General features: G+C 40.4%; 2 protein-coding genes across 8 annotated transcripts in view; both read left to right on the top strand.

Annotated features, from left to right (window-relative positions):
- The window catches only part of LOC115109535 (FERM, RhoGEF (ARHGEF) and pleckstrin domain protein 1 (chondrocyte-derived)), a 75388-nt gene extending 71263 nt beyond the window's left edge, over nucleotides 1-4125 (top strand). For all 3 annotated transcript variants that reach the window (XM_065012859.1, XM_065012856.1, XM_029634559.2), the window contains exons 25-27: nucleotides 1186-1293; nucleotides 2596-2747; nucleotides 2854-4125. In XM_065012859.1, the coding sequence (XP_064868931.1) occupies nucleotides 1186-1293; nucleotides 2596-2747; nucleotides 2854-2935 (342 nt within the window). In that variant the 3' untranslated portion in view covers nucleotides 2936-4125. The remainder of the gene's footprint in view (nucleotides 1-1185; nucleotides 1294-2595; nucleotides 2748-2853) is intronic.
- Nucleotides 4126-4718: 593 nt separating this feature from the next.
- The window catches only part of LOC115109474 (dedicator of cytokinesis protein 9), a 121871-nt gene continuing 100410 nt past the window's right edge, over nucleotides 4719-26179 (top strand). For 2 of the 5 annotated variants that reach the window (XM_029634480.2, XM_065012851.1), the window contains exon 1: nucleotides 4719-5160. In XM_029634480.2, the coding sequence (XP_029490340.1) occupies nucleotides 5044-5160 (117 nt within the window). In that variant the 5' untranslated portion in view covers nucleotides 4719-5043. Of the gene's footprint in view, nucleotides 5161-17748; nucleotides 17867-26179 lie in introns of those variants that run through there. The other 3 variants (XM_029634471.2, XM_065012831.1, XM_065012849.1) reach the window with 2 other exon arrangements.

Here is a 26179-nt window from a genome sequence, read left to right as displayed (position 1 = left end):
TGGCCTTGTGTTTTAGGTTATTATCCTGCTGAAAGGTGAATTTGTCTCCCAGTGTCTGTTGGAAAGCAAACTGAACCACGTTTTTCTCTAGGATTTTGCCTGTGTTTAGCTCTATTCCTTTTCTTTTTATCCTATAAAACTCCCTAGTCCATGCCAATGACAAGCATACCCATAACATGATGTAGCCACCACCATGCTTGGAAATATGAAGAGTGGTACTGAGTGATGTGTTGTGTTGATTTGCCCCAAGCTTTGTATTCAGGACAAAAAGTTAATTTCTTTGCCACATGTCTTGCAGTTTGCCTTGTTGCAAACAGGATGCATGTATTGGAATATTTGTATTCTGTACAGGCTTCCTTCTTTTCACTCTGTCAATTAGGTTAGTATTGTGGATTAACTACAATGTTGTTGATCCATCCTCAGTTTTCTCCTATCACAGCCATTAAACTCTGTAACTGTTTTAAAGTCACCATTGGCCTCATGGTGAAATCCATAAGAGGTTTCCTTCCTCTCCAGCAACTGAGTTAGGAAGAACAGCTGTATCTTTGTAGTGACTGGGTGTATTGATACACCATCCAGTGTAATTAATACCTTCACCATTCTCAAAGGGATATTCAATGTCTGCATTATAATTTGCATTACCAATAGGTACCCTTAGCAAGGTATTGAAAAACCTCCGTTTTTTGCGGTTGAATCTGTGTTTGAAATTCGCTGCTCGACTGAGGGACCTTGCGTACTTTTATGTGTGGGGTACAGAGATGAGGTAGTCATTCAAAAATCATGATAAACTCTATTATTGCACCCAGAGTAAGTCCATGCAACTTATTATGTGTTGAGCACATTTTTACTCCTGAACTTATTTATTGAACATATTTAGGCTTGAGTACTTTACTCAAGACATTTCAGCTATTCATATTGAATACATTTCTAAAAACATAATTCCACTTTGACATTATGGGGTATTGTGTGTAGGCTAGTGTTTAAAAAAAAGTTGATTTTAATCCATTTTAAATTCAGGCTGTAACACAAAAACATGTGGAACAGGTGATGGGGTGTGAATAGTTACTGAAGGTGCTGTAAGTGTTTGTTGAAATTCCCTCTACATGTTTTTATTTTTGTCATGTCATTTTTCTATGTAGTACATGAACAAAGTTCACTGATTTGTAAATCGTTTTTCTACTGTAGAATCAGCTGTCAGGAAACCTGCTGAGGAAGTTCAAGAACAGCAACGGCTGGCAGAAACTCTGGGTGGTCTTCACCAACTTCAGCCTGTTCTTCTACAAGACCCACCAGGTGAGGGCTAGCACCTACTCCTCGTGTTTGTCTGTCTGTGTAGACCATGGCCCGTGTTCACAAAACGTCTGAGTAGGATTTCTGCTCTACGACCAGGTCCCCCATGTCCATGTAATCTTACTAATTATAAGTTAGCACTCTGAGACGCTTGATACATTAGGTACCAGAACTACAGCAATGTGTTCTGGGGCCTGTCTCCCCCTCCTTATGATCCATGTATGTCTGTGAAGGCCAGAAGCACAACAATGTGTGCTGGGGATGACCCCCTAGCCTCCTCCTGCTCATGATCCATGATCATCAACATGGCAGTATTGTTTACAATCTAACAATATCCCATTAATTTAAGAATATCCCATTTCTCTGTGGAATTTCAAATCCATGTGCCATGTAAGGGAGTTACGCACATCCCCATGCCAGTTGATCTGCTCTCACTTTCAGCACAGCTCCCCTGAATCCATTAGAATCACCACCTGAAAGAAACCATTGTTTGTAATGCTATAGTTAGTTACTCATGTTTTGTCACATGTTCTGTGACCTGTTGCCGTGGGGCATTTTCCCTCATTTTAAAATGCACCATGAAAGTATGATCGTGTTATCAAGTGTTTTTGTAGTGAAAAGCAGTGGTGGTAAAAGTAAAGACACAGTATAAATTGAGTAAAATAAAGTAAAAGAGTAAAAGTCTTACTTGAGTAAAAGTCTAAAAGTATTTGGTTTTAAATATACTTAAGTATCAGAAGTAAATGTAATTGTAACAGATATACTTAAGTATCAAAAGTACAAGTATAAATCATTTACAATTGCTTATATTAAGCAAACCAGACGGCACAATTTTCTAGTTTTTGTCATTTACGGATAGCCACGGGCACACTCCAACACTCAGACATCATTTACAAACAAAGCATGTGTGTTTAGTGAGTCCTCCAGATCAGAGGCAGTAGGGATGACCAGGGATGTTCTCTTGATGTGTGAATTAGACCATTTTCCTGTCCTGCTTAGCATTCAAAATGTACCAGGTACTTTTGGGTGTCAGGGAACATGTATGGATAAAAAGTACATAATTTTCTTTAGGAATGTAGTGAAGTAAAAATTGTCAAAAATAAAAATGGTCATGTAAAGTACAGATACCCCCAAAAAACTACTTAAGTAGTACTTCAAAGTATTTTTTACTTAAGTACTTTACACCACTGAGTGAAAGTGAGTAGCTCCTTGAAATTCCGATCGCTTTAACTGTTTGTTACTGGATGTAAGTAGCTTCATAACATTCAGAATGCTTAACTGTTTGGTCCTTTCCCCTCTCTCCAGGATGATTATCCTCTGGCCAGTCTCCCCCTGTTGGGCTACTCGGTCACCATCCCCACTGAGTCTGAAAACATCCACAAGGACTATGTCTTCAAACTGCATTTCAAATCCCACGTCTACTACTTCAGATCTGAGAGCGAATACACTTTTGAGAGGTACAGTACACTTCTGTCTATCCTGTATTGTGTACAGTATATAGTATGTTTGTTTACAGATGTTACTGGGCAGTGTGAAACCCCCTGTCTTTTTCTCTCCATACAGGTGGATGGAGGTCATTCGCAGTGCCACCGTCTCTGCCAGCAGCACCTGCATTCTGAGCCGGAAAGAGCCCCATCCGTACTGATCCAAAGAGCAAGGGCTCTCTCCCTGTCTCCATGCCTCTTCTCCCTACCACAATCTCCCATAGGGTCTGGCCACATCTAGCCTCTCATCACACTACGACTCCCCAAGCAGCAAGCTGAAGCAGAGCCCCTCTGGCGCCACATTCACTTCACTTCTCTGGACACTCTTGATTTCCTTTTCTACACATATCTGGGACATATGTACATTGAGCAGTGTCCATGCACAATCTTGGTGCTTTTTAATGCTTTAATGGTGACATGTCCGCTGGTTTAGACTGCATCAGAGACTGCATTTTCAGCATTTTTACTCAGCTCTGAACCTCTTTTTGTAGGATGCCATTTTATACTGTTTTCTAACGGGCTGAATCACTTACTGTACTTCTGGTTTCACATTCTGTCATTGGATTGTTTTTATGGTGGGAACATGTTGATACAGAGATTCTGCATTTTTAAACTTTTTTTTCATAGATGGTTAGAATATCACTGCATCCTCAAGATTTTTGTCTCCTTGTTTACTTTATGGGGGAAAATAATAATTTAAAAAATAATAATAAAAAAGTGCCAAACAGTTTAACCATTTTCCTACACTTTTAATGCAATTTTACTACATTGGTGGTGAGGAGACTTGAAATGTGTTGTAAGAAAAAAGAAAAAAAAGTCACTTTAAATTACATTTTTCTTTTAATAAGATGTCTCTGGACAGTGAGAGACCTTGTGATAAGTAAGATATCAGAATATTTTGTTGTATCATCGACTTAACTCTAGAACTACTTATAAAGCTATCAGGGTAGTTACCATCACCACTAACGCCATTATTCAAGTGAAGTGAATATTCCTGTTATGCTTTGTTGTAAGGATACATCAGAGGGTGTTCTGAAGACTATTATATTCCACCCTCAATTGTGTGAGAAATGTGAGATGTTCATAATCTGTGTATTATGGAGGAAACTGTAATGGAAAGCTTTAAAGAATATGTGTGAAACAAAATCTAAACTTTCAGTTCCAAGCACCATTGCCCTTGTTGGACTAGGCTGCCTCCCATATGTAAAGAGACCTTTACAAGTCTAAATGAAATGGATATATGCATATGACAGAGAGGGAAAACTTTGGTTTTCCTTATTGAGGGAATGCTGTGTTTTCCCAGACACCAGAGAGCGCTTTGGAAATGAAAGCAATAAAAACCTAATTTGAACATTTGTATTGTGGGTTCTTTTGCTAGTCCATAATGGCTAACAGAGGTGTAATTGCCCATTTAATGTTTTTAACCACTTTCACCTCAGTACACTACAAGAGAATTGACATTTTGTTTCTTGTATTCCCATAGATGGCATCATTGCTCAATAACATAAGACCTGTGCCATTGCTGGTCACGTACTGGCCCGAAGTTATTGCATAATTTTAATCTGATGAAATAATTCTACGTAGTCCTCCTAAAAACAAACATGGTCATTCTCATTAGGTTTTCACCGTCCAATTTAGAATGTTGTGTGAAGTACTTCACTGTATTTAATTTATGCACGTTTTAATAGTTATTCTACATTCACTGAACAATTTCCACTATGGTGACAGACATGGCATTGTATCTTCTCTACTTACCACGTTACATGTCGATAAAAACAGCCCCCCCGCCTATGAATATTACTGTAACAATGATTACAGTACGTTCATAGCCTGCTCATACAGAAACTGAACTGGGCAGGCCTTTGTAAATCACTGGAGGAGGGAGGAGTGGAGAAGCGTGGTAGAACGACGCACGCAGATTACGCTTTCTGACTGGCGTCGCATGTACACCGAGCATAGCGAGACCGACGACGGACAGCCGTAATGAGACGGTGAACGCGCGGAAGAATGGTTTATTATGACAACAACAACTCAGCTGGGGAATGCAACAACTGCGGGATAATACAATACAACTTTCACTAGTAATTGTTGCAAATTATGAGATCAAAAAGGCAGAGTGAACCAGCACAACATGACCCAGTTTTAAACTCAAGGTGCGCTCTTGTGCTGACGGACAAACGGAAAAAGCCGGCAGATGATTCCGTTCTTACTCTTCTTCTTTGACGTTTTATAAATTCCTAACGAAATTGATGAAAGGCAGGACTCGACAATGTCAGTTCCAGTACATCCGGAGACCAGGAAATTTACAAGGGGACTAAGTAAACCTGGCACTGCGGCTGAACTAAGGCAAAGTGTCTCTGAGGTTGTCAGGACCTCCGTGCTTGTTGTAAGTACACTAGACAATTTCCATCCCCTTCTAAGCTCTCTATGTTACACGTCTGTTTGCTATTGTGCCTTGTGTGTTACATTCTAGCCCGTAGAGATGTGCGCCCATTGTCACCCACCCTCGAGGTCAGCAGGTGCAGCACTAAGATAATTATACTCAATGTGGCCCAATAAGACCTGTATCACATGTTGTACATGTAGGCCTACTTGAAAGCATTACATTATGCATTCCATGTTGGTCGTTTACCTATTATTTGACTTGGTTTACCTGTTAATTGTTTAGGCCTACATTACTTATTGGTGCACACAGTGTTAAGCCAACTTCAGCTGCCTCCCTCATTTCATTGAGTTGTATTCCATTCTAGTCTATTTTTTGTTGTTGCTCTCTGACCCTCCAGCAAGGCCAATCATCCCTCTATCATTGATTAAACATGTAAATTAGATGCACACATCATCAATGGTAGGCCTATTCATGGATTATCATGGATATGAATAATTCTGTCCTTTTCTTTTTTTTTGTGCTGCAATATGGAACTTTTTGGCCGACCCTACAAAATTAACATAGAAATGTGAGTTATGGATCTGCCATTCTCACTGAAAGCACGTCTAAGAAGCGGTAGATCTGTTCTTTCTATGCTTCCCGTTCTTTTACTTTAGGGTCTGTACACCAGCTTCAAAGAGAGAACACAATATTTTGGGTTATGGAAAATATATTTCACAGCTGTTTAGATGGTACAAGGATTCTTTACACTACGCTTGTTAATTTTTTCTTATAAACTGAAATTCGGCGAACTATTAGAATTTTAGCAAACATGGAAATAAGTTTAGCAAACATGGAAATAAGTTAACTAGCCTTACATTTTTATAACCTGTTGTGAAAAACGTAAGGTGTTAAAGGTGCCATCTATACTGAGATTCATGGAGCACTTGGAAGGCCAATCTTGTAGAGACTACATTAGGCCGGTCTGTCTAATGGGATGCACAACATGTCGGGATTAGCACACTGTACTCAATAGGCCACCATATTGTCCCCTTCAGGTCAACATATTTGCATGATACAAGGAAAAAGGTGATTTTTAGTACATAACTAAAACCCCTTCGTGTGTATGTGTAAGGATTTTTTAAATTCTTTGCTTTTAGAAATTACAATTTATATAGTGACCAAATAGATGTTAGGAATCTCTGCCCTATTATAGGGTATTTAGTATCAGTGAGGTAGTCTATGTCCATAGAAAGGCTCAGAGGCACCACATTACAAAGAGAAGTGTTTGGAATCAATTTCATGGTCGGTGTCCCAGACAGTATCGGGTGCCATTTGTCTAATGTTGAATTTGACCATCCAGCTTGGAACATTTGGGCAACGGGGGGACCTGTGATATCACAATATTAATTTTTGCAAAGGCTCTGGAGAGAAAGGAGTTGACCCTTTTGTGTGTAGTGTGTTTGGTGTGGTGTTTGGAGTAATTGTTCCAACTTTCCTAGAAGAAGTTGCTAGGTAACTGAAACGGACACCGTCCAGGCTCTCTGTCAGGGAAATGGAATCCTGACTCAAGATCCCAGACCCACAACCACACCTTCATATTATTTATTTATTTATTCATTCATTCATTTTCTCTCATGGAGCCAAGCCAGAGGATTCTGGAGGAGACTAGGGGTATGCAAAATAATGTGTTTTTATAAGGAAGTCATTGTGAATAAGAACAACTCCCAAGTTCACTGACCAACATAAGGTGAACGGTAGGAAGAATAAAGTGTGAAGTATAGCTCTGTTCTGGTGGAGCCCCTCAGTGGAGTGGGACAGGAATGTGATTCTACACAAGACCATCATCCACACACACAGCTTGTAATTAATTCCTCCATGAAACATGTAAATACCCTCCGAGAGGAAGAAGGATCTCTTTCAGTGACATAAAGGGGAGATTGTGACGGACCCCCCCCCCCCCATCGTGGATGATTGTGTTTCAGTCTGCATTGAAACACAAATGTATTGTCTGAAAGATTGTAATCCAAATACCCACTAAGAAGTCATAATGAACTGAATATATCCTCTTTGGTCAGTAGATATTGTATGGCTCAAACTGATCATGGATAGGATCAAATGCAATAGTTAGATTTCAGAGGCAAATACTGTTCCACTGATTAGCTAGTTCCTGTAATGTTTCTGAGAGGACACACTGGGCAGAGCCCATTTGTTTATTGTTGGAATAAAGGGACGTGCCAGTGGACAGGCTTCATAGCTGAGATGTCCCTCTATTTCTCCATGCACGCTCAGAGCAGAGCCAGATCTCTCTTTGTGAAAACCATTGCAACCATAATGGCCGTCATCAGCTTTTAATTTGCTGTGCTGCTGGTCGTGGTGGTGGCAGTAACTCCAAAGTCTGCCTTTGAAACAAACAGGACTCTGCATTCTCTCTCTCTCTCTCTCTCTCCCGTATTACATTAGAACAGAAATGCATTGGATACATTAGAGAAGATTCCTCTGAATTTAAAGGCTCTGTATTCCAGCTCTGCTGTCCTTGTTTGGAAAAGTGTGGAAATGAATCCATCGAGGGCAGCTGGATATGATCTGTTCATGCACAAGTGCTATAAAACAGCTGGGGGCAGTTATGTAATTGCAATCAATAGTCCATGTTGGATTTCAGCTAATGGTGATAAACTTAGATCCACACGGGCCCTGCCATTGGTTGGAGCCTAGACGATTGTAAATCAGGAGGGATGTCATCACACACAGCCTCCAGGCCTGTCACATGGTCCAGGGGCCTGTGTGAAAGACCAATTTAAGACACTTGTATAATGTCTGTGTAGCCAAGGCCCTTGGAGCCTCGCGTGGGCCACTTTATTTGTCTCCGAGGGAGATGGAGAAATCAGATGCCCCATAAACTGTTTGGCAGGATGCGCAACAGAGTATTTCATATCTCAATCAAACAAAAGATGGATTTACATTAGTTATATAATAATGATCAAATATGGCATTAGTAAAATATGTCTAGTGAGATCTACAGTATCTATCTTCATCATATTTGCTCTTTAAACTAGTCTTGGATGAGCTGTTGGCAAAGCCACATTCCTGCTTTATTTGTGAGTGAAGCTACTGGCATACCGTAAATACCATAGTATACAGACAAACAAAATAAGGATAGCTATTCAAACTATACAGGAGCTTCTCATCTAAACCATATCACACGTAGTTTTGCATAATTGTTTAATGCGAGGATTCACAAATGTGTGGATATTTTAAAAGCCTTTCATTTTCAAAAATGCTGTCTACTGGTATTAAGGACATTTCTGGTAATTATTTTGAGGATATGTGGTGTAAATGTCTTGAAGAGATTTGAATCTAGATCCATCTCTTTACCTTACACAAGTACATTGTCTGCAAAAAATATTCATACCGGTTTTCAAAATGGATTTAAAAAAAATAGTTAATCTCACCCATCTACACACGATACCCCAGGATGACAAAGTGAATACATATTTTTAGAAATATTTAAATGCAGAAACATCACATTTACGTAAGTATTCACACCTCAGAGTCAATACTTTGTCGAAGCACCTTTTGTGGCGATTACAGCTGTGAGTCTTTCTGGGTAAGTCTCTAAGAGCTTTGCACACCTGGATTGTAAAATATTTGCCCATTATTCTTCAGAAAATTCTTCAAGCTCCGTCAAGTTGATTGTTGATCATTGCTAGTCAGCCATTTTCTAGTCTTGCCATAGATTTAAGCAGATTTAAGTCCAAACTGTAGACCACTCAGGAGCATTCAATGTCCTCTTGGTAAGCAACTCCAGTGTAGATTTGTCCTTGTGTTTTAAGTTATTTTCCTGCTGAAAGGTGAATTTGATTTCCAGTGTCTGTTGGAAAGCAGACTGAACCAGGTTTTCCTCTAGGATTTTTGCTTGTGTTTATAGTTGTATTCCATTAATTTTTATCTTGAAAAACGTCCCTAGTCTTTGCCGATGACAAGCATACCCATAACATGATGCAACCACCACCATGCTTGAAAATATGAAGAGTGGTACTGTTGGATTTGCCCCAAACATAACACTTTGTATTCATGTCATAAAGTTAGCTTCTTTGACACATTTTTTGCAGTATTTCTTAAGGGCCTTTTTCCAAACATTCTGTACAGACTTCCTCCTTTTCACTCTGTCATTTAGGGATTAGTATTGTGGAGTAACTATGTTTTTGATCCATCCTCAGTTTTCTCCTATCACAACCATTCTACACTGTAACCGTTTTAAAATCACAATTGTCCTCATGATGAAATCTTTGTAGTGTGACTGGGTGTATTGATACACCATCCATAGCCTAATTAATAACTTCACCCTGCTCAGCGGGGTATTTGTCTGCTTTACTATTTCTTTTACACATCTACCAATAGGTGCCCTTCTTTTCGAGACATTGAAAAACTTCCCTAGTCTTTGTGGTTGAATCTGTGCTTGAAATTCACTACTCGATTGAGGGACCTTACAGATCATTGTATGTGTGGGGTACAGAGATTCTACAATCACGTTAACCTCAATTATTGAACACGGAATGAGTCCATGCAACTTATTATGCGATTTGTTAAGCATATTTTTACTCCTAAACTTATTTGGGCTCGTCATAACAAAGGGGTTGAATACTTATTTACTTATCTACAAACTAAATTCCACTGACATTTTGGGTTACTTTGTGTAGATCAGTGACACAATCTAAATGTAATCAATTTTAAATTCAGTCTGTAACGCAACAAAATGTGGAAAAGGTCAAAGGGGTGTGAATACTTTCTGAAGACACTATCTCTTCTGGGGCCTAGTTTGTGTCATCAAAGTAGTGTAGTGTAAAGAGGCCCTAACCTACTGAGCATCAACAAACTGTCGTCAAGCACATCCGCTCACTACCCATGTAATTGTCCATTTCCATCCTCCACTTGTTATTTTGTTATTGTCCAATATGATTTTTCTTCAGGCATCATTTCTAGTAACAGTCACAATTGTTTTTGTGAGTCATGCCATTATTATTCCATGATGTGAATCCTCACAGCGGTGTACTGACAGACCGCTCAGTAAGAGTTGTAAGGGTTCATGTGTCCTCAGATATTTGACTTTAATTTCATAAGTAGCTCCAGCTGTCTTCATTGAGGATAAAGGATGAGACATAATGGCCATTCGTACAGTAAGGTCAACAGGACAGACCCTGAGCTGTTCTGCTTTATGTGTCTCAGGATTTATTACTAAACTTCCATTAGCCTGAAAAAAAGAATTTCAGGATTATCTAGTATCTTTTGTACCTGCTGAAATCGTCTCTGGCTGTCTGTTCCCTTGTCCATTTAGGTCCAGATAGAAGAAATAACACGTGTGCAACATCGCAGGGATACCTCAGGTGGTCGTGTTAAGAATAGGCCATGCCACAGCGAGGGAACACTGGGCCGTGTCCAAATACCCTTACTTGCGTCCTAAATATTAGGTTGTTTTGAGTATGCAAGAAAAAATAACATTTAATAGTAAGCAACATTTTGAAAAATCAAGTATACTTTAAATGCCCGGATGTCATACTCATTTTGGTTTTGACGGAAGCTGATCAATTAGATATGGGGATGCTTTACCAAAATCAACGAATAGTGGGAAGCAATCGTGCATGACGCATTTTCAGTAGGCGGGAATAGAATAATTTATGTGATTTTGGAAGCTCAACTCTGATTTAAATGCCAGGTTGATATTACTCATATCACATCTTCATCTAGTAGAATTTAATGCAAGTTTTTCCACAAGGCACTGGAAGAGGTGTGCTGCGAGTAATAGGCCCTAGTTCTCTTCAAGTAGCCATACAACAAAACTAGGCTACTTAATTGGGAAGATGCAGAATAGCGATGCTTCTGCGGTGGTGTTCAAATGTAGGCTAAGAAGTTTTTGTCGTAGGCGACATCTTTGAAAATTTATTTGGGACTTGTACTTCTGTTTTCTCATTAAAGGGTTTTCTGGTTCACTTGGCCTTTTCTGAGCTTTTAAACAAAATACTAAACCATGTTTTGGTTTCTGAATGAGTCGGCGCCGGGAACTCGAGTTGTGCATGCATCATTTTAATCAGGCCGTTTGATTTCAACATATAGATTGTTTCAGTTTTGTAGGCTAGGCTTCCTAATTTAATTTATGGATCAAGCCTTGGCAGTCATTCTGATCTCGTTCCCAATGATCAGTGCTTCAGTTTATTATGCTGCTGTCCAGCGGTTTTGAATTTGCAAAGCACCCGACTGTCCACATTTATGTGAAATAGCCTAGTACATAATTCAAAACACTTAGATTTTATTTACAGTGCATTTGGAAAGTGTTCAGACTACTTTTTCCACATTTTGTTACATTACAGCCTTATTCTAAAATGTTTTAAATAGTTTTTCCCCCCTCATCAATCTACACTCAATACCCCATAATGACACTACAAGCCTGGCACACCTGTATTTGGGGAGTTTCTCCCATTCTCTGCAGATCCTCTCAAGCTTTGTCAGGTTGGATGGGGATCATCGCTGTAGGTTTTCATCAAGGATCTCTCTACTTTGCTCCGTTCATCTTTCCCTCATTCCTGACTAGTCTCCCAGTCCCTGCCACTGAACCCCCCCCCCCCCCACCATGCTTCACCATAGGGATGGTGCCAGGTTTCCTCCAGACTTGACGCTTGGCATTCAGGCCAAAGAGTTCAATCTTGGTTTCATCAGACCAGAGAATCTTGTTTCTCATGGTCTGAGAGTCTTCAGGTGCCTTTAGGTGCTGTCACGTGCCTTTGACTGAGGAGTGACTTCCGTCTGGCCACTCTACCATAAAGGCCTTATTGGTGGAGTGCTGCAGAGATGGTTGTCCTTCTGGAAGTTTCTCCCATCTCCACAGAGGAACTCAGTGACCATCGGGTACTTTGTCACCTTCCTGACCAAGGCCCTTCTTCCGCGATTGCTCAGTTTGGCTGGGCGGCCAGTTCTAAGAAGAGTCTTAGTGGTTTCAAACTTCTTCATTTAAGAATGATGGAGGCCGCTGTGTTCTTGGGGACCTTCAATGCTGCAGAAATAGTTTGGTACCCTTCCCCAGATCTGTTCCTCGACACAATCCTGTCTCAGAACTCTACGGACAATTGCTTGCGACCTGATGACTTGATTTTTGCTCTGAAGAGCATTTCCAACCGTGTGACCTTTATATAGACAGGTGTATCTAATCATGTCCAATCAATTGAATTGACCACAGGTGGACTCCAATCAATCATTAGGGGATATTGTGTGTAGATTGATGAGGAAAAATGTGAATTTCATCCATTTTAGAATGAGGCTGTAATGTAACAATGTGGAAAAAGTCAAGGGGTCTGAGTACTCTCCGAATGCACTGTACATAACATTCATGACAAAACATTCCTAATATTGAGTTGTTCCCCCCACAAGGTGTCGAATGCGTTCCACAGGGATGCTAGTCCATGTTGTATCCGAAGCTTCCCACAGTTGTGTTAAGTTGGCTGGGTGTTCTTTGGGTGGTGGATCATCCTTCATACACACAGGAAACTTTTTGAGTGTGAAAACCCGTACCCGGTTCAAGGACACTTCAGTCTTCAGTCCTTTTTAAATAGGATAGATAGGCTTTATGGACTAGGGTATAGGCCAAATGTGATAGTCTGTCTGTAACCAACCTAAATAGGCCTATAACTCCATTACTATTCTGTTTAGAGTTTAGAGAAATGAATCAAACTGGAAATTGGCTATTATCAGGCTGGTTAATGTGATTCATGTCTGTTGAATTTGGAAAAATCCACCTGCACTCGACCCTTTTTTGTCCCTTTACAGTCATGAATCCAGTGTTGAGCTTCTGCCCTGTGAGTCTTGTGTATAAAATGATTTGGTTTCCTGTCAGTAAGAGAGGGTGATGTGTGGGCTGTGACATTCTGTATGCCACCAGGCCAGTCAGGAGATTAGTGGGTTATCACTGTTGTCCAGTGGCGCCCTAAGCAGCTTGCCCGCACGCACTCTCTCCGATCTCTATCTGGTTTCTCTCTGGTCTTTTTCTTTCTCTCCCTCTTTCATGCTCTCTCTCATTCAGCAGGGCATGTCAAGGAAGCCACACCATCCCACAGGGGGTCAAGCTGAATAAAACGCTTGGGGCTACCTGGGCCTGCATTCACCACTCTCTTTTTATACTCGAGTCATATTACCCGAGCACAGAGCAAGCTGTAGGACTATTCGATAATACATTTTAAAGTGGGATGTTTTGTAATTGCTGGGACTGTACTTTAATTAAACGTATAAAACTGTACTTTAGTTAAACATATAAAACACGGGGAACATTTTGGGGAAATGTGTATGCGTTTCTGTAATCGCAACTGTAGAGCGTGAACACCTGTCCAGGGGGTCAGATGGTGAAACGGATCAGCTGTCAGCCTGCCTGGGTCAATAATACATGAGAAAGAGAAATTGGCGTGCTCAGCTCAAATGTGTGTAGTAACAAAGTATTTGGGTGCCGGGTTCAAAGGGCATTATTGAAGAAAGGAAAAGCCGGCACTCACTGAAATATTCTTGACATTTTGAATGTATTTATTTTTTTAGCTGCAGGTCAGAACAGACACATGTTTCGGTGGAAGCCTTTGTCAGCGTTTACCAAAACACGTCCGATGTTCTGATCTGCTGCTTACAAACCAAATACATTACTACTTAAATAGTATTTCAGTGAGTGCAGGTTCTTCCTTTTGTTCAATAATACATGAGCCCATGTGACCATCAAGAGGCCCACTCTCTCCTCTGTGGTTTGGCCAAGGCAAAATGTAGAGCCACTAATCTAGCACACTGAACAAGCCCTCTGCGCCTCCCCCAACACAACAGTCTGGCTTGTAGACAGCATTTGAACTTCTCTGATATCCTTAATAGATACACTACTATCCGCAGCAATTGGCTCTGGCCTGCTGTATTCATTAGAGATAGTATTGTCCATCATTCCAACTCCATGTAATGACTGTGACACTGGGAGAGAATCCTCTGTTTGGGAATTGGACTGAGTTGAAGAGGCCTTTGTATGCTCAATTACAGATCATCTGCTAGAGTCGTGCATTCTATTTCAGTGGCATCTATCTGTTATCTAAATAGGACGAGACAACAGAGATAACTGAAATAGGAGGTCAGCTGCTTTTCATGCCCTAGCCTAGTATACAACTGGAATGCTTTTTCCTGTCAAATGTTTTTCCACATTTAAATGTCAGAAAGGGGTTGCTTTTAATGTTAAGAAGCTTTTTAACTAGACCGGAAACATTTAAAGCCCATATGACACAGCTATGACCAATGATACGAGGGAAATTCCATGGTAACGGAGTTGAAGTTTTTTTCACATTAAAATGTATGCAATACAAAAACTATTGATTACAAAGTTTTAACAAACCATACAAATCTATTAGGACTATGTTTAACACTTTTCACATACATTTATACAAAGATGAATTTAGTGGAAGAACTGTGCAGATGTGAACTTTGGTAACAGAATTACATGTTTTTAATTGCTTAATAATTCCTTAACAAAATGTAATATCAGTAAAATCACTAACTGATTGGTAGGTCTACCATTACTTGTTACATCTATATCCTCTCTCCTCATGAGGGAGAGAAATTAGAAAATATTTTTTAGGGTGTAATGGAATTACAAGGCAATATTTCTTAAACGTACAGACTGTAAACAATTTCTCCAAAAGTAAATATGTGTTGATATTAGTTGGCAGGGGTCTTTACGTCAACATTAGTGTGTTTTGATGTATTTATAATACTTTTTAAGACGTTTTCTAATACCCCCTTTCCATCTGTTTATCCAGAAATCAAAACCTTTAGTTATGCTGCATTTTTAAGATGGAAAATGGTTGAAAAATGTATCTATGCCAAAAACATACTCTTTAGCTTTCATTTGACACCCAATTTGATATGCTCCTATGAACTTCAGATGTTGGTGCTCATGGGTCCTTTTCGACTAATAACTTGAAACCTGATGTGTGAGTTGTGACGTGGAAGCGTCAAGGAAAGTAAAGAATTAAACACACCCACAGGGCCGGCCATAAACAACGCCTGCTTGGCACAGGGCAGGGTTCTTGGCAGTTGTGGTTTTAATCCAAACCAGATCCACCACTTGAGGTCCTCATGGTCAGAGGAGAGATGCTAGAGGTCCCCGGTGGAGCACTTGAGGCAGAGGATAATTAACACCATCATGCCCAAGTGAAAGGGGGATCTTTTTAAGCCAGGGTCTGTCAAGTCTTGGTTTTTCCACTTGTCTGAATGCAGTAGGGTCGTTCCACCAATTCAGTGCCTTTTTGAGACGTTATTTTGATTGCACCGAATTTTAACATTCTGTCATAAAGAGCACATGTTCAAGTTAATAAAAAACACGTTTTTCCATCTCAAGAAGTTACATTTTAAAAAAATACTATAGTAAGTGTGTATTAAAGGAACATTTTTGGACTATATCAACAATGGACTAATGAAACATACCAAAATATAGTTTTTGTGTGGCATTTTCCTTTTAATTAAAACCTCTGAAGGATCGGACCCTTTCTTTAAAATTTTGCCTAAAATGACATTCCCAAATCTAACTGCCTGTAGTTCAGGACCTGTAGCAAGGATATGAAAGGAGACAATTTGAAGTTTGTGGAAACGTGAAATTAATGTAGGAGAATATAACACATTAGAAACAGCAGGGGTTCAAACTTAAAAATAGATTTTTCTCAAACAAAACTATGCTACATTTTATCTCTGGGACCCTCAGGATGACAAATCAGAGCAAGATTACTGAATGTAAGTACATTATTTACCTTCAGAGATTGCCGTGGTAAGTTTTTTTTTGCATGGTAAGTTTTTTTTGATGTTGTGCACTCATCAAACAATTGTTATTTTTCACTGTAATAGCAACTGTAAATTGGACAGTGCAGTTAGATTAACAATAATTTAAGCTATAATTGAAATTTAGAGGTATCTGATATGGGAAGAACCATATCAGATATGTCTATGTCCTGGGATATGTTCTTGTTACTTACAACATCACGCTAATCACATTAGCGCACGTTAGCTCAACAGTCCCTGTGGAGGGAAAACGATCCCTAGAGGTGAATAAAGTAGCAGGGTTGACCTTAACACATTTGGCAATTTCATCTTAAATCAGGCATGAATCCCCTTGTGACAGAGGGAAGGGAAGCTTGTTGTGTGCAACATGGAGGGGCAATTGACTGCAAGCTTCATAAAATAATATGAAATTGTTGAAACATTTTTAGCTTGGTAACAGGGTTAACTTGTTATGCTCGACCCACTCAGTTTTCCACCAGAAAACGACCAAAAAGAGAGCAGCTCACCTGCTTTTACACCATTTGACTGACATGTTCAATGTTTCTTTAAAAATATATATTAGCCATATTAAAACGAGAGTTCAGTTCACGTAACAGGGTTGACCTTAAAACGACTGACAGGTAGTTTTAAATTTTTTAAATTTTGATTTTTTTAAATGAATCACTAATCTTCAGAAATGACTTTGTCAGAGCAGCAAAATAACTAGGGCTTTACAATGACGGTGAGAACTTGGAGACATGTTGTGGTTAAGTGGATTAAAATCTTCCTTAAAGTCAGACGGTGCATGGAGGAACATGTCACAATACAACAATTTGGCACTTTAGCAAGTCTTTATTCATATAAAACGATCTGATTTATTGAATAATCCATGTGGTCTATAATAAAGGGCACATCATCGAATATATTACAGGCCTTTAAAATTCAATATTGATGCACAATTTCAATTTAGAGTGACTGCCCCCCCCCGAAAAGTACCTTCTCGTTTTGAAAATGGCCTACAGAAGCATTGATATGAGTCAAACATTTTATTCTAGTGTCAAAATTGACTAGAAAATGTAAATAGGATCATTTTTGGTAATAGTCAGTCTTGTCCAAAACAGATTTGCGAGATGATAGGAAAAAATGGTGTCATGGAATGAAGGGTACCGTAACAGTTTTCCTTAATCCTGCCCACGGCTGGCAGCACCCAAGTAATCATTCATTCGGAGCACAGCTGCACGCGACCCGATCATAATGCCAATGGTCAATTTGGTTTGACATTTGATTTTCCCATGGGGCTAGTTAGGGAGACCATCTGTGAATTACACAATGTACACGGGACAATATTTTAAAAGGTCAACGGCTCCAAATTTCAATGACTTAATCTCAAATCAACTATAAATTGTAGAAATTCATATGCAAATATTGAAAGATATTAAAAGATGTGCAACATGAAAATGGTTTGTCCCATTTACATTGTGTAATTTATTGACAGTCCCTGACAGGGTTTCCGTTAGCTGGTATTAGCCAGCTTCTGGCCAAAAAATAAATAAACAAATAGAAATGCTGATGTTGATATAGAATTGGCATTGGCCAATTGTCCGGGAAAAGAAGAAAACAATCCCATCTCGAAATAATACTTTTTTTTTTGCCTATTCATTCATGTAAATACCAGTTGATGTAAATACATTTGAACAGTCATGCTTATCAGTCTATAGGTTAGTTTGCATAATTGAGTGGGAATTAAATTGGTGCGCATGTATGTTCGGTATGTATCTTATCACACACAGCATACAGAGCTTTTGAGCGGAAAATCTGTCAGACAGCGCCAGAGATGTTGCTACAGGACGGCAAAGGCAACGGAAGGCAGGTTTCATCAGCGCGTCTAACACCACTTTGCAATGAGCTGGAGGCAGTATGTATTTTGAAAACACATACTTAATCATTGCTAACCTGAACGTTTTACTGCATATTATGAGGCATGTGTTACCTTGCTTCAAAGTAGCCAAGCCAAAATCAGACCCTCTATGTAGACTCTATTATTTTATATAAACTTTCTTTCACAGTTCATTAGCAAAAGGCACTATCCTAGTCATGCATGCTAGTTGTTGCATATCTCCCCTCTTTCTAAATGTAGAACTGATATTTTCATTTGTCACATGAAACCGCTTGCTTTTGACAAGCGTTTTCCCTCTAATTGCATTATGGAACAAACATTTGCGTGTAGCCTACTGCCTTGTGCCCATTGCTGTGCCTATAATGTGAAGAAATAATAGTTTTGTCAATGTTTTTAAGCCAAACATTCTGATCTGTTGCCATCAGACTCATTGCTATATGAAATAAAAATGTGTAACCTAGACCTACTGGCTGTATGAATTTGGGATTTATCGTTCCACAACTTTCCCAGAGTCTGTTTGGAATAGACAATTTCTTTCTTGACAAGCTGACCAATAGAATAGGTCAACTTTTCTGTTATAGGGGATAGTAGATTGACAAAGGCTAGTGATTTTGCTGTTCGTTACTCGTATTGTTGGCTGAGGAAAAGTAAATGTGGGCATCGGAATTCAGTAAGAAGAACTTCACATCGTTGCATCCTGACTTGCATGTTCTGTTAAGAAAAATGACCATAATCTAAATGTGATTTCTGTTATTCTGAGCACCGTGCCTAATCAGGTTACGCACCCAATGATTATGGGTCCCTTACATTTCTTAAATGTCTGGTAAATTCTAAATGCTGCCGGTCAAATGTCCAGCACCACATTGTCCTAACGGAAGGCCTGGTTCTGTATTATCCCCAGAAATAGGCTATCCAAAGTCACACCAATTTTGCCCAGTCGCACACCAGCAAGCTGAAGCTAATTTTCTAAATGATTTGGCTAACTCTTTCCAACTGCAAACACACACGAGACACCCACATCAAAGCACACCCTGAAACCAACTCACGTCATGGCCGCTAGCATTTCTTAATTAACCAAATCCAAAATGAGGCCAAATCAGGACATTAAGTTGCCCTTTAAAATATCAGCAAATGGCACTTATTTCCTGTAACTACCCAGTAGCAATGTGGCCAACTCAAGTTATTTCAAGGACAAACAGATCGCTTTTGTTTACAAAACATTTATTTGGAAAAGTGATTAACCATGGTTGATTCTTGCACATAGCTGTAAATATATTTGCGACCGCTAACCAGAAGACATTCTTTGCACCCCCAGTAAGTGCACTGTGCCAGCGGACAATCACACTTTTCCAGAGGTGTGGTCATTTCATACTTGTGGCTTATTTAACCATTTCCTTCAACAACAAAAAAAGGAAAAGTACCGTCTCTTCTATGTTTCCCAACTCTTCTCTCCAATAGGTTATTGTATTCTCAGATTTATTTGCCCTTTTGGCACAACAGCCCATTGATTTCTCTGTGGCTAAGCCTGGGATTCCATTTGTGTGCACTGATTTTAAAGGCTCTTATGTAATTGTGCTTGGTGAGATAGAAATAACTCTCCATTTGGACCAGAGGCGAGAGAACGGAGCAACTCTTTCCATTTTCCAGCTCTGAGTGAAAACACTCTAAACTTTGCACCCCATTGAATACACCACTGACCTGCACTGCCACAAAATTGATAGACCCTGCCCAAACAGGAAGTGCCCATGACTTCCTGTCTCCCATCTTGTGAGAGTAGAGAGGCCTGAGAGTTCCTAGATAGAGGTGGTTTCCTGTGGTTGTAGCTGGACTGGGAGAGCAGACCGGCAGGCAGTGCTGGGAAACCTGCCCACTGTGACCGTTCTCCCTAATAGAGCCTGACTGTTTTGGAACACAAGGGAGGTTACCATAACAAAGTGCCTGAGTTCTAAAGAGCCTGGCTAGATGGTGTTTTCCTGTTAACAAGTGCAGGGCAACTGCTCTGGGACCTGTTTCGCCCTACCACCCATGACAACACATCGACTGCTTCTGCTTCTCCTTCAAATGTTGAAAGTATTCTCATGATAATATTTGAACTCAGAAATGTTGGTTTGTTACCAAAACACTGATTTTGTGTGTGTGTGTGTGTGTGTGTGTGTATAAAGAGTGAGGCAAGCGTTGGTCTAGTCGAGGCTTGTTGCTGAAGTGAGTTTAGTTTCTTTGGAATGCTCTCTCTGCTGCTCTGACAGTTTGTTTGATTCTGGTGCTCTCTCATCCATCCAGATGGGGTGTTATTTGGGTGTACTGAGCTTTTGGGTGGTCGTGGGGTCAGCCATGCCTCCTGCAAGGTTTTTAAAGGCTGGTTTAAAGACCACCTCCCTACATGATAAAACGTCCCTCTCATTTACTCAAGCACTTCCTAAGACCTGCTAAAGTATATGAATGGTGTGCAATATATGTTACATTCTACAGATTATCTTGCTACCATACCATTATGTAATTCAATCGATGGGATATCTGTTCACTCCAGCCTGTATCCTTTAGTTGAAGGATGCTATTTCGGTTGATCAGCACCCACACATACAGTTGAAGTTGGAAGTTTTACATACACCTTAGCCAAATACATTTAAACTCAGTTTTTCACAATTCCTGACATTTAATCATAGTAAAAATATTCCCTGTTTTAGGTCAGTTAGGATCACCACTTTATTTTAAGAATGTGAAATGTCAGAATAATAGTAGAGAATGATTTATTTCAACTTTCATTTCTTTCATCACATTCCCAGTGGGTCAGAAATGTACATTCACTCAATTAGTATTTGGTAGCATTGCCTTTAAATAGTTTAACTTGGGTCAAACGTTTCGGGTAGCCTTCCACAAGCTTCACACAATCAGTTGGGTGAATTTTGGCCCATTCCTCCTGACAGAGCTGGTGTAACTGAGTCAGGTTTGTAGGCCTCCTTGTGCGCACCTGCTTTTTAAGTTCTGCCCACAAATTTTCTATGGGATTGAGGTCAGGGCTTTGTGATGGCAACTCCAATACCTTTACTTTGTTGTCCTTAAGCCATATTGCCACAACTTTGGAAGTATGCTTGTGGTCATTGTCCATTTGGAAGACCCATTTGCGACCAAGCTTTAACTTTCTGACTGATGTCTTGAGATGTTGCCTCAGTATATCCACATTATTTTCATCCCTCATGATGCCATCTATTTTGTGAAGTGCAACAGTCCCTCCGGCAGCAAAGCACCTCCTCAACATGATGCTGCCACCCCTGTGCTTCACGGTTGGGATGATGTTCTCTGGCTTGCAAGCTCCCCCTTTTTCCTCCAAACATAACAATGGTCATTATTGCCAAACTGTACTTTTTGGAGAAATGTCCTATCTTTGTCCCCATGTGCAGTTGCAAACGGTAGTCTGACTTTTTTATGGCGGTTTTGGAGCAGTGGCTTCTTCCTTGCTGAGCGGCCTTTCAGGTTATGTCGACAAAGGTTTACTGTGGATATAGATACTCTTGTACCTGTTTCCTCCAGCATCTTCACAAGGTCCTTTGCTGTTGTTCTGGGATTGATTTGTACTTTTCGCACCAAAGTACGTTCATCTCTAGGAGACAGAACACGTCTCCTTCCTGAGCGGTATGATGGCTGCGTGGTCCCATGGTGTTTATACTTGCGTACTATTGTTTGTACAGATGAACGTGGTACCTTCAGGCGTTTGCAAATTGCTCCCCCGGATGAACCAGACTTCTGGCGGTCTACAATTTTTTTCTGAGGTCTTGGTTGATTTTGCCATGATGTCAAGCAAAGAGGCACTGAGTTTGAAGGTAGGCCTTGAAATACAGCCACAGGTACACCTCCAATTGACTCAAATGATGTCAATAAGCCTATCAGAAGCATCTAAAGCCATGACATCATTTTCTGGAATTTCCCAAGCTGTTTAAAGGCACAGTCAACTTAGTGTATGTAAACTTGTATGTAAACTTCTGACCCACTGGAATTGTGATACAGTGAAACAATCTGTAAACAACTGTTGGAAAAATTACTTGTGTCATGCACAAAGTAGATGTCCTAACCAACTTGCCAAACTATAGTTTGTTAACAAGAAATTTGTTGAGTGGTTGAAAAACAGGTTTTAATGACTCCAACCTAAGTGTAGGTAAACTTCCGACTTCAACTGTGGGTGTGGCGGTGAGGGACTGACTAACTGATTGAGTCATATCCTCCTGACCACTTTTTTTCCTCCTCTGATAATGTTGCAAAGCCAGTTTGCATTCCAGTGTAAACTGATATAGAACTGTAGTAATCTTCATTTGTTATCCAATAAGGTATTCCTGTCCTGTTGTGTGACTGAAGTGGAGACGTAGTGACAGGCAGGTGGGAGCCAGGAGGCATATGGAATGGTACCGTGTCATGTCATCCCCTCAGCCCCTGGAGGGAAGCCCCATAAACCACATATTCACCAGACGCCGGGAAGTATCTTCCCACAGACGCTTTAGTTTTTGAAGAGATATTCAACCTAATCTCACATACCTCTGTCTTTAGGGTGTGCCCGTCATATGTTGAGAAAGCTCCCAGTAATGCCTGAGACTCTTGCTCATTTCTAAAGAAAGGATATGAGTATGTCTCCATTAGCCCTAAGCAGCTTGGAGGTAGTAACCATATTAATGCGGTCATTAAGGGGAAAGACGGCAGGCCCTCACATGTCCCTCCCAGCCCTTCTACAGGAAGTGAATCAGAGGAAGTCCATAGCTGTGCTTGGACACACACACACGCACACACACACACAGGGCTGATCCATTGGCTTGTGAGTGCATGGCCATGTTCCAATAACCAGCAGATGAAGTTGGTCCAGCATAAAACCTTTATGGGTACGATCAGCGCTGTGCCTCTCCTCCTCCTAGTTTGTAGATTAAACTCAGGGGATTATGTCCTCAAGCATTACGTCCAACTGTGCAGGACCTAGCAGAGAGTGGAGACCGGTCCGTGTTTACTGCATGGAGGTAAAGTGTGGGAAGTATTGTGTAATCTAGACGGATCTCACTTACTGATGGAGAAAACATTTCATTTAAAAGGTTGTTTATTTTGTTTCGTGAGGTGTGTTTTGTTCTTTTAGGCCCCTTGATTTGTCTATAAAAGTATTGCTTCTCTCCCTTTACCCCCCTCTACTAACTACCTTAACGCTGTAATTGTGGCAATCGACCGGTGCCTCTGAAGGGTGAAATTGAAGCCAAGCTTTCTCTCATCTGTTTTCTTTACTTCTCTACTTGGCCTTTTCTCCATTTTTTTAACCACTTCCAGTACCCCCCCCCCCTCCTTTACACTTTGAAATCATCAATAAATCCCTTTTATAGTCTATGTTCAATTTGATAACACACATTTAAAACCTAATGTGTTTTTTTTAATTCAAAGATTAAAGAGTGTTTACTATTGACTCATATAGGGAAAAGTGTTCTGGTACAGTATATTTGACTTCTGATGTTGGAGGAATGCTGTGGTGTGTTAGGAGATCTACTTAAAATTCCAGTTCTCTGCCACTGGAGTCCGTCTACAAGATGAAAGTGAATGTTTGTAAAACTTTATTGTTCTTCTGGAATTTTCCCCCTTAGTCTGTTTGTGTGTTTCAGTGCCAGTTGTCTGTATCTTATCTGGATCTGCTACTGCAGTCATTGTATTTAGTTCGTCCCATTGGATCTATGCTTTGTTATCAACAGGCAAGTTTAGATGTGTTTTTGTATTCAAATCATAAAACCTTAAATCGAGATTAAGGCCATGTCTCTGATCAGTGGCCATTTTAGCATGTACATCTTGGTGGGGTAAAAAAATGTTAAAAAGTGGGATGCATGTCAGCAAAGCCACTAAACAATACATTAGTTGCACTATAACGTTGACAAACGGTGCCCACAAACAGCCTACATAAAGCTGTCCCAACAGCAGAGTCCCAACAGCAGAGTCCCAACAGCAGTCCCAACATCTTACCACTGCTACACCTGGCTATCAGCGGAGCCTTGATTGGCAGTGAAATAGTTGATTTAGCCTCATTTACTGCCTTTTAAAAAACATAGCTGTTACGGCTGACTTGCTTAAACAAATGGGGTTTCTACTGACAATTGAGATGTACAAACTATGGCATAAGGGGACGACAAGTGGATAAGAGGCAATCGATAATTTCGATTAAGACATTAATGAGCGAGCTAGGATGGACGCAGTCAATATAGCTATTTGTTTAGCACTTTTAAAATGTACAGCGACAGAAATCAGAACATGGGCCTTTCTTACAGTGTTCTCCCTGTACAACAAGTCAGAACTGTAGGATAAATAAAGGGGCCATATAAGCAGAAAATGAAAGCTCCTACAATATTCAATGATTACATTTCTCTAAAACAGGTTATAGGCTACATGTGCACCACCAAGTCAGAACAGGAGGTGAAAATATACCACATTATTAGGGTGAGACACATGGGCTACTATCATCTTACTACACAACATACACTTAGTATTACTTTCTTAGCCACATTCTACATATCTCCCTGGCATATTACATCATTTATGCAGCAGCATACAAGACATTTTTGGACTCCCCTTGTTGTGCTGTTCTCACTTGAACAGGAAGGTGGCGCGGCGGTCCTTCGTGGGCAAATTTTGTGATTGAAGTCTGGTATTCTCTGGATTTATGGTGCTTTCAAAACAACTGGGAAAAAGTTCATGATGACGTCATTGATTTTCGGGTCGTAGCACTAGAAAGATGGCGGATTTACAATTATGAGTTGGATGACCTTTCAAAACTTATTTTCCCAGTCGCAGCTTGTTTATTCCCGAACGCACTGAAGTCAAGTTTTCAGCAGTTCCGAGTTTATTTGGTTTGAGCACAGCACAAATCATGCTTCATTGACAGCATGGCCAATGTTGAATATTTGTCGTGTCAAACTTGGAAAAGATCCCCTTAATTCCAGATTTGGGACCACACAGCCACTCCACTGAGTAGCAGGCTAGTGATTGCTTTGCAATGCTTGCAGTTAGCCACTGTCACTGATTCCTTCCAAACCACACATTGTTGAATTTACAATTTCCAACTTGTTGTGTAATGTTTATGTCCAATGGCCGATAAGCACTGATACGTTTTATCTATGATTTCTCTTCATTATTTCGACAAGGATTAAAAAGGATTTTCCAGCAGATGTCGACAATAGCTAGCTAAGATGTTGACATGATCAGTTCAATCAAAGCTACTGTACATATAACCTGATTTGACATCATTTTATATGTGGCCAATGACTTTGAGCCTTCTTGGATGGGCACTTCTAATGTAACTCTATGACAGCACCCAAGGGGCTCTGCCCCACCTGCCCTGAATGATGGGTCGCCACAGTCTCTGATCATATCCCCTCCCATGTTACCTGGTGCTAGTTTGATTAAATGGGATTGAGAAGCTCTTTATCATTAGCCCAGCACACGTATGGCTCTGTGCACTGCACTGGCTGTATCTGTATGGTACCTGTCTGCGTAGCCAGTGGGGATCAACTTTAATTACTTTTCATCAGGCTGGCTGCATAGTTGGAATTCCTAAGTCTGAAACTGTAGCCCAGGGAGGGAGGAGGAGAGGCCTGGCCCACAAGGGTGGGGGCTGTTCTCAGAGACCGGGTGGGGATGGGCAGGGTTTGTGTTCAGTTTGCCTGGCCTGCTATTTGGATTGTGTGTGGGTTGGGGGTTGGTGGTAATGTTTTATAGCCTGTAAAGCTGTTTGGAGTTCTGATCTAGAATGGAAAAGTTACACTTGAGTTGAGTTGTGGGTGTTTCATCCTTCTCTTTATTGTGCTCAGGCAAAATGCTAATATTTTAAGAACCTTTCAATCATAGAGGAATTATGATAAGTGGTGTCCCAGTCGAGGCTAATGTACTTGAAAGACTGAACTGTTGTTTTGGAAACCTGACACAAGCCTATTGTGCTGTACCCCTCACGCTCTCCCACAATATAGCTTAGCCTACATACAAATGACTGTGTTTTTGCAGGGCCAGTGTTAGGTATGATCATTGATGCGTGTGGTCCGTTACATCAGCTGACACATTGAAAATTAAAGTCAAAAAGGCGACAAAAAAACGATTGACATAAACCAATGTATTATGAAGCAGGAAATCATATTCCCATGTGACAGTATTTGGTTTCTCTGTCCCAGGCTGTGTATACAGTGGAATGAGGACTCTACTTGAGGAGTTGTTTTTGTTTGCTCCTCGTTTGTTTTACAGGGACTTATCATGAGGAAGCAGGATTGCACTGGGCTTGCACTTTGCTGCTGCGACGGGACCGTGTAAATAAAGCACGAACGTGATGTGTATATAAGC

Source organism: Oncorhynchus nerka, linkage group LG3, assembly GCF_034236695.1.
Source record: "Oncorhynchus nerka isolate Pitt River linkage group LG3, Oner_Uvic_2.0, whole genome shotgun sequence".
Classification (NCBI taxonomy): Eukaryota; Metazoa; Chordata; class Actinopteri; order Salmoniformes; family Salmonidae; genus Oncorhynchus; species Oncorhynchus nerka.
The sequence above is the reverse complement of the archived record's forward strand: the minus strand, read 5'-3'. Positions and strand labels throughout refer to the sequence as shown.